This window comes from Acromyrmex echinatior, chromosome 1 (genome assembly GCF_024713525.1).
Source record: "Acromyrmex echinatior isolate Ae372 chromosome 1, ASM2471352v2, whole genome shotgun sequence".
NCBI classification, from domain to species: domain Eukaryota; kingdom Metazoa; phylum Arthropoda; class Insecta; order Hymenoptera; family Formicidae; genus Acromyrmex; species Acromyrmex echinatior.
The window spans coordinates 26,493,394-26,503,119 of record NC_141852.1 but is presented as its reverse complement, the minus strand read 5'-3'; the positions used below and the strand labels follow the sequence as shown (position 1 = coordinate 26,503,119).

At 32.1% G+C, this 9,726-nt stretch overlaps 2 protein-coding genes and 1 long non-coding RNA gene across 4 annotated transcripts in view; 1 reads left to right on the top strand and 2 right to left on the bottom strand.

Moving 5' to 3' along the window:
* Positions 1-2,267, top strand: part of LOC147911101 (glucose dehydrogenase [FAD, quinone]) — a 4,075-nt gene extending 1,808 nt beyond the window's left edge. The window contains exon 1 of the mRNA XM_087408713.1: positions 1-2,267. This exon is cut by the window's left edge and continues 1,808 nt beyond it. Within this exon, the coding sequence (XP_087264839.1) occupies positions 236-2,140 (1,905 nt within the window). The 5' untranslated portion in view covers positions 1-235 and the 3' untranslated portion in view covers positions 2,141-2,267.
* Positions 1-9,726, bottom strand: part of Flo2 (flotillin-2) — a 117,221-nt gene that overhangs the window by 86,839 nt on the left and 20,656 nt on the right. The gene's annotated exons all lie outside the window — the stretch shown is intronic.
* LOC147911100 (uncharacterized) lies at positions 4,153-8,417 on the bottom strand. Its single transcript, XR_015545957.1, has 2 exons — positions 4,388-8,417; positions 4,153-4,234 (listed from the first exon to the last, which is right to left on the bottom strand). It is a non-coding gene; the product is annotated as an uncharacterized LOC147911100 (long non-coding RNA).

The following is a 9,726-nucleotide window of genomic DNA, read 5'->3' as shown; positions in this document are numbered from 1 at the left end:
TATTATTATTATTATTACAGAACAAAGCAGTATGGAAGCGATTCATCGAAATCAATGGAAGCGTCATAAAAAATATAAACATCGACGTATCCTTCAATGTTCGCAAGACTGAAAAGATCAGTAGATAGAGCCTCTATTACAACATTCCGTTACGACAAGCGATGAAATTCAATGATACAGCGATGTTAAACTAAAGAGATAAAAATTCGCAAGGCAGAGTTATATTTTCGCCAAAATGGTTTTCAGTGCGATAGTAGTGACGTCAGCCTTGAAGAGCGCTATCGGCTTAATGGGTACAGGTTTATGGCTCGTACCATTGTTAATTGCGGGTCTTTCTTACTATCGTTACGATCAACTGGATCCTGAGAGTCGACTCATCGACAGGCACCCTCTCTACTCTGATTACGATTTTATTGTAATTGGAAGCGGATCGGCTGGAGCGGTAATTGCTAGTCGACTATCGGAAATACCAAACTGGAATGTGCTATTGTTAGAGGCCGGCCCAGATGAAAACGAAATTACAGACGTGCCATCTCTGGCTGCATACTTGCAGTTGAGCACGTTGGATTGGAAGTACAAGACTGAGGCTACAGGTAAAGCTTGCTTGGCTATGAAGGGCGGTCGTTGTAATTGGCCAAGAGGTAAAGTGATAGGCGGAAGTAGTGTTTTTAACTACATGCTATATGTGCGTGGTAATAAACAAGACTACGATCATTGGGAATCGCTCGGTAATCCCGGTTGGGGATATGATCAAGTTCTCTACTACTTCAAAAAATCAGAAGACAATCGGAATCCATACTTGCGGAGAAGTCCATATCACGCGACCGATGGCTACCTAACAGTACAGGAATCGCCGTGGAAGACTCCTTTAGTGGTTGCTTTTGTTCAAGCAGGCGTTGAATTGGGATACGAAAACAGGGACATAAATGGCGAAAAGCAGACGGGTTTTATGATATCTCAAGGAACTATTCGCAGGGGAAGCAGATGTTCCACCGCGAAGGCTTTCTTGCGGCCTATACGATTACGCAAGAACATTCATATAGCTATGAATAGTCACGTGACGAGAATCGTGATCGATCCGTTAACTATGAGAGCGATTGGCGTCGAGTTTGTTAGGAATGGTCGCAGACAAATAATAAGAGCACGGAAGGAGGTGATATTGTCAGCAGGTGCCATTAACAGTCCTCAAATTTTGATGCTATCGGGAATCGGACCGAAGGAACATCTACAACATGTTGGTATTCCTGTTATCAAAGATCTTCAAGTCGGCGAAAATCTTCAGGATCATGTAGGAATGGGCGGTTTGACATTTTTGATCGATAAATCAGTTGCTATAGTTCAAGATCGTTTTCAGGCGATTCCGATGATGATGCATTATGTGATTAACGGCCGAGGTCCCATGACGACCTTGGGTGGCGTTGAAGGTTACGCCTTTGTAAATACAAAGTATGCTAATCACTCTATCGATTATCCGGACGTGCAATTCCACATGGCGCCAGCCTCCATTAATTCTGACGCGGGAATACAAGTTCGGAAAGTTTTAGGGTTAACAGACGAAGTATACAACACCGTCTACAGACCAATTAACAATCGAGACGCCTGGACCATCATGCCTCTTCTGTTAAGGCCCAAGTCTCGTGGCACTATACGTTTGAGAAGTTCCAATCCTTTTCATCATCCTATTATCAATGCGAATTATTTTTCTGATCCTATGGACATAGCCATCTTGGTGGAAGGTGCGAAGATTGCGCTCAAAGTCAGCGAGGCAAAAGTCTTTAAACAATTTGGCTCAAAACTTCATCGCGTCAAACTTCCGGGATGTAAACACATCAAATTCGGTACCGATGCTTACTGGGAATGTCATATTCGACATATTTCTATGACAATTTATCACCCGGTAGGAACAGCTAAAATGGGACCACCGACTGACCCTACAGCCGTAGTGGATCCTAGATTGCGAGTTTACGGTGTCGCGGGTCTTCGAGTTATCGATGCATCTATCATGCCGACGATATGCAGTGGTAACACAAACGCTCCTGTCATTATGATCGGTGAAAAAGGTGCTGACCTCATTAAACAAGATTGGCTATCACCATCGACAGTTAATCACGAAATTAAACGTGAGCTCAGAAAAGGCTAAGGAAAAAAATAGATTCGATCCGAAATGTATTATAATATAATGTATAAGGATTCAATTTGTTTGCAGACGTTTCGATTATGCAAGCGTATCGCAAAGGAACATTATTCCTATATGAAAAAAAGAAAAAGGAAGATTGTTAAAGATGGTCAGAAATTTTGAACTGTAATATTGTACAGATATGTGCGATATGTTGCGATTGACTGATCATATCATAATGGATATGTCGCAGCCTTTTTACGAAATTAGTCACGGAAAGGCTATTATTAAAAATGTAACCACGAACTTCCTTTATATGTAAATGAAGCTCGTGGTTATGAAATTAAAAGTAATGAATAATTTAACTGAAAATTAAGTTACAATAATTACTTAAATGAACGTATACATTAAATTTATGAGATTTAATATATTTTGAATAAAATTTTATGAAAAGTACATTAAATTTCATAAATTTTCATGAAAAATACATTAAATTTTATGTAATGTCATGAAATTAAGTACAAATTGTGTAACTTAAAATTTAATTAAATTTAAGAACATTTCTAACAGTGTAGCCTTTACGCAAAACGGCGCCTTTTTGCGAAATCAACGATCGTTTCTCAATTAGGATGACATACTTTTCACGAAAAAGGTAACTTACATCAGCCGTATTGGTTAATGATATACGTTCTGCAAAAAAGGCTAACGAAACATCTAGCCTTTTTTGTGTAAAATGAAAAAATCTGACAGAAGAAAATCGGGAACTGTCCTGCGAGATATTGAGCGTTAAAGTTGACAACTATAGAAGTTAGGAAATCTATCATGTGGACAGTAGTGCTTATTGACGGCTACCCCGAACAAAAAAGAAATAACATATCCTACCCGCTCGAGACCTAACTAGAAGTTGCAGCTTAGTAGTTGCAAGCTTAGAAGTTACAGTAAAAAGATCATTCTAAAAAGACTGTTCTCACACCTCACTGTCTTCAGGTCATGGGTTAGAAATCTTCCAAGCGGACACTGTTTAGGCTGCAATAAGGCTGATGCGAGTTAGCCTTTTCGCGAAAAGACTGCGACAGATATATCAATAATGGACATACCAATGTTATCTACCTAATTTGTTGTCCTAATTTCGTATGTGTCTCGATAAATATAATTGCGTTTATAATTATTCCATGCGCATTATACAATATGTAATGTGCAGTAAAAAAATGACTAGACTGTATGTAAACAACATACAATGAAGTAGTCTTGATTATCTAAAATTATAATTAGAATTACACAAAAAATTGTGTATAATTGATAAGTTATTGATGGCAGAAATGTGCAATGATCCGATTATATTTCATCTTTAACACAATTGCATATGTAATTCGTAAATCCGATGATAACCGATAATAAAAAGAACGATTATTGTTTAGAACGTAATTTTAGAAAAAGGACAATGCAAGGACAATGATAAGAAATAAATCTTACGCAATTAGTAATAAAAACTAGGCCAGTTCAGAGTAAAGAGTCACGAGGTTACATAAAAACGATTAATGTGTATATTTCTCAGGTACTGCATTATTAAAAGAGTATGCAAAGAATGATGTCAAATGTTAAACTAAAAAAATTTTCATGAAAATCTCTTTAGTTTAACATTTTCACCAAACGTTCTATAGAATCGTATTGGTGAAAGGATTTTATGTAGAGATGATCAGGAGGGCCAATATGATGATTTGGAACATAGGGTTGTACTGCCCTTTTGTGCAATGTTTCGTTCTTTTTAACAATTTTACTTATCGATTCTTTAATTTTGTGAGCTTCGCAAGTTGAGTTTTCTCAGTCATTCAAATAACCTGCTCTTTGATCTTTTTAATTAGTTTTTTTCTCAAATTCCGAGAAGTAGGATTAAGTAGATTCTACTCGTGCCATCGTTTCTGTTACATAAAATCCTTTCATTAGTATTATTCTATGATCTAGAATAGTAGAATGTTGAATGAAAGTTTCATAAAAATCTATTTAGTTTAATATTTTGGACCGATCTTTGCATTCACTTTTCTCAGTTTTCTTATGTGCCATATGATAAATATAGCGTTTTTAACTTTTTTAAATAAGATAATGTATAAGTTTTATTACCTAAATGTACATATACACTTTATATTAGATGTTGGAATTAATTCGTAGCGTTTTACAAGTGATGGGAAGTACTTTCATTAATGTATTTTTTAATGCTCATGTGAAATAAATAACATTCTTTCATTAAAAAACGCTACGAATTAATTCCAACACCTAATAATATTACGTTAAAATATAACTAATATTGATCAGTGATTTTTTGAGTGAGATTATAATTATATTTGCTACTTGTTACTTTGTTGTCTGTTATAGTCAAACGCTAAATTAATCTAAAAGTTAACTAAGTGACTATAAAAATTGTTAAGAATTGTGTTTTTTTGTTGTACATTCTATATTTGTAAAATAAATGATATTTAAATAATAAAAAAGAAAATACTTTTTTCTTTTTTTTGTTTTATTTATTATAATTTTATCTTTTTTATTCTTGTCACACTCATATGTTTTGTATAAATTATAAAACGATCATATAAACGATCATATAGACGTCACACTCATATGTTTTGTAAATTATAAAATGATCATATAGACGATAAATATATATAGTGATCGTGTAATGTAAGAGTTCATGGATAATTTCCCGACAGAAAAAATTCTTTCAACGGAAGATATAATTATTATTCTACTGCCATTTCTTGCAATTTACTTTCATGACGTAACTACATTACTTAAAAAGATCTCTGAAAGTTTTTCTTTACAGTTTTTATGTAACTATTGCAATATACTACTTTTCAATAACTTAACAATAATTTTTGTATCAATTCTTAAACAAATTTAGATTTAATGGATATTTCGCAAGAGTTTGATTGGAAACTATTTCATTTAAAGGGATGTTAGAATGACCGCCAAATTTGATTGATGTTGATAATACATCGATAATAGTCTTTAGTTCATTAATTATAGCATTTTTTACTGGTGCGCAACTCAAAGCCGTTGTAACAACAAATAGGATGACAAATCGATGTAAAGATATACGTTTGATAAAAATATAGAAACGAATTAAACCGCGAAATCCTTAATACATTTTATTGTGATATTTGATAAAATATATATACATATATATATACACACACACACACACACACACACATATATATACATATTTTATTAATTGAGATATCTCACTTTTACATTCAGATTAGGTTAGTGTACAACAGCTTTAATGTGCATTGAGTGTGTGAAAAACGCTATTACATTATTCTCATTCAAACGTCTGCATCTGTTCTTATCTAACATATTGCAACGCCATATCTTGCAAAATCAAATACTTACTGCTAAACATAATTATTGCTTTGTTTACGAATCTTCTCGCTCAGAGTTATATACATAGTTTGCAAATCAATGTAAATCTTTTTTTTTTAAGTTTTTAATCTTAGTTTTTCTCAGTATTGTTTGTAAATTCAGTATTTTTTGTGCATGTAAAGCGCTAAATACTGAATTGTCGCTTTGTCTTTTTTAAGTTATAAAACTTTTGTATTAAAGAAACATCTACGTCAGATGACAGTTGAGTTAAAAAAATGTAGGGGAGACCGGGGTCAGTTGAATATAGAGGTAAGAGGTAGAATAATCGAGGTTACAAAACACGCAAGACACGTGTAAAGGCGTCTGAGCACACAGCGACTGTCGCTAAGTCTGTTGTAATAGTATATCTTGTTGCGAACATATCTATGATAGAAGTTATGCCACAATTTTAAAAAATCGTAAAGTAAATATTTTTATTCTTAAAGTTTTTGTTTTACAAAATATCGTATATGATTATCTGAAATATTTGATTTCTACTTAGATAGTAAGTGTAATTCTTACTTAATAAAGTCCAACAGATTTTTTTGTTTATGTGTCTTTGTTATCGTATATTGTTAATGTATTTAATATACTATGTATTTAAAAAATGAACGGATGGGGATAGTAGACTAACCACAGCATGAAAACTGTATGACTCATTTAGTGACGACTCTTATAGTACTTATTCAAAATTTTATTTCTTTAAAGAGATTTTCCTCAGTAGTAAATGTTATAAGTTTAATTCCCTCATGTCCAATCTCAAAAACTAGGCTTGTTCGACGTGTTTTTGCACGAAATGAACAAATTTTGCGAAAAGAAGTATTGTTTTGTCCTGCGAAGCGAATGTTTGTGTTTAAAATATATTTTTATAAAAGTTTTATTAATATGTAGCCAAAGATGTAGCTTAAAATATATTAATCTTTATTTTAATAATTTTAATCGAATTACCTCGGTCTCGAGGCTAGTTGAATCAGATGGAATACATTAGAAAAATGCATTTTTTTCATATTAGTTATTAGTTTCCTCTTATTATTAAAACATTATTAGGCAGTCAAATGTATGTAGTAACTGGTATAGAATTCATTTTTTCGATAAGTCTCTTAATTTCGTCTATAAAAATTCGAAACTGAAAAATGAGTCTATTAGATCTCCCCTAAATTTTTAACTTTTTTTCGATTTTAGTGTAAAGTTCATGCAGCACCTCTCAATTTTACGTCTACTTTAATTCTGTAAAAAGATTTTCGATTTCATTCAGTAAATTCAGAGATTTATATCGATCTGCAATATCTCGACAATTTGGTCACTCCAGCATTCCCTTAACCAATTCGTAATTTTTGATAAAATGATGATTGTAATTGCTTATAAAACTATTTCATCATACGATGAATTGTCGCAATGTTCGCTACGTATGTCAATAACGTAACAATAGTAAGCATTACGATACTGACGGCCTATTACATGCTCTGAATTTTAAATAAGAGGCGTGTAATGCAATGGCGAATAATTACATCAATACATGATGTAATTATACATTTGACATATTAAGGTTTCCAAATATCTATCAAGGTGCATGTGATATATTGATCTTACAAAAAAATTATCAATTTCGAAGAAAAAAATAAAATATATTTCATTCATTCTTAAAGTACGTTTAATTTAAGATTATATTGTCGTTGCAATAAAATGCTTATAAGAGACATAATACCGAAAAATTAATGAAATGCTAGTGACATTTTATTTTTGCAAAGTTTGAATAAATTAAAAAAAATTAATTATAAAAAAATTATTTATATTAAAAATTATTAATACATTATACAATTGTAAGAATTGCTACAGAGGGCAGAAAACAGATAAGTATAAATCAATTAAAGTTGACGAATATTTATGGTTATTTATTATTTTGTGTTGTATCATCATTAATTTACGGATCTGGCAAGTATATAGAAATAATACTATTCAAAATTTTATTACTGAAAAGTAAAGATATAAAAGACTTTCGCAGACCATTTTCTATTCATGCACAAGTATACTTTCATCAATGTGATATAAAACGATACAGAAGTTTTTGAAATGTAACTATTAAAACTATATTATAACTTTGAAAACTAGATATGAAAAATCAATGAAATAACCCATGTTATAAAATGTCTTGTACGATAGAGTATTCAAAAATTTCGAGAATATAAATTATTAATAATTTTGTCATATGAATTAGAGCGAAAAATATTACAAATCAGCAGTATCACGAGAAACAATTTACCGCGTGATATTACGCTGAGAATATAGTCATTATCCACAATTTTTTTTGTAGTATTTCACAATTTGCATTCGAAAATTATTTCGCAATACAAATAAACAATATTAAATAATAGATATTATAAATACTCTTTTAGAATAGTTTTAAAAATAACATTTTATACATTTTTATCGTATTTTTTTTTGTGATTTTGTTTGCGGAAGAGTAATCAGAAAGCGATTAATCTTCTATCATGTCATTCATTTTGAAATGATTAAATTCATACTCATAAATTTGCGATTTACTTATAGCATTATTTTAAAAGCTTTTTCGAATATGTCTTGTGAAAAATTTACTTCATAAATAAAAATTTCATACACACTTGCTATTTTTTTATATAAGTCATTTCCATCTCACAAAAAAATCACTAAACACAAATTATTGCAGACACTACAAAAAAAGTTTTTAAATAATAATGTGATATTCTTATTGTCAGCACAATGCCACGTGGCTAATTACTAGGTGGGGTGAAAAGTAACCTCCTTGGGAATGAAAAAAATTTTTTTCTTATGCAGAATCTCGCCCAAAATATGGCGTGTTCGCTCAGTACTAATCTTTGTAGCATCTGCTAGCTCGCGCACCTTCACTTTCCGGTCAGCCAACACCATTTCATATATTTTTTTGACATTTTCCTCGGTAACCGCATCGGAGGGCCTGCCGCTGCGGACTTCATCGGTAGTGGAGTTGCGGCCACCACGAAACTCTCGAAACCAATATTTGACGGTGTAATCTGACGGAGTATTAGCCACATAATATTTATCCAACTTTTCTTTTGTTTCCTTCGCCGTTTTGCCTCTCAAAAAATAATGTTTTATGAGAGAACGAAAATCGTTTTCGCAAACACGTCAACAACAATCAGCTCTCAAAACAAAACTAAGGGCAGTATCGCACTGCCACTTGGCATGTCTGCCTAAATATGAACGGACTACAAGGCACCATAAACTTTTTTGCAGTAGTGGCGCATTCTGGCGGTCAAGGAGGTTACTTTTCACCCCATCTAGTATTTGTAATACTGTAAGTTCATCATATATTTATAGACACAGTTTAATCTGTTTATATGGAAAATTTAAATGCCGAGATTTTATCAATATCTCCTCCCCTCATATATGTGCGAATTGATTAAATGTGACATTGACATAGATTCCAAATAATATCTCAGTAACAATTACATAAGCAGAGATAAACTCAACATGTTATTCTCTAATATATCTCGCATATTCTTCATAAAGAAAATAAAAGTATACTCATAAATAATAAAGTTTCCCATTAGCTTCAAATTATTATAGTATTATAATATTTTAGTCATTTGCTTACTGCATCTTCTTCTCATTGAAGAGGATCCAAACCTAGCGTCAAAACATAGACAGTTTTAACTTTGTAATCAATCATTAAATATATAGATTTTCGAAACAATTATCATACAGACTCGCATTAGCATTTTTGTAATGTTATTTCTGATTTCTTTTTGGAACTTTTAAACTTTTCTGTAGAGCTGCCGCACACACTTTCCAGTAAGATCACACTTTTAACAGTAAGATATATCACCGAAAAAATTAGTCAATCAGTCAAGAATTATCAAAAATGCAAGCTCTGATTGGCTAATTCTTACGATACATCTTACGATTATACAGTAGGGAAAATGCATGTGATGACCATTATAATATTTCCATATTGCATTAAATCGTGCATACATATAATCGTATAAAATTTTGGCAATAAATATTAATTCAATTTAATGAAGTTTGGGCAAAAACTTATTTAGTCAACAGTTGCCTCAGTCAGGGTCACCGTTAAAGAATCTTGACAATCGAGAAAGAAACCGGTATTGCAAAGAATTTATCACGAGTCCAATCCAAATAAAAGAACTATTTCAAGGATACAGAGGAAAAAAGCTGTAATTTTGTACATACGTACAATC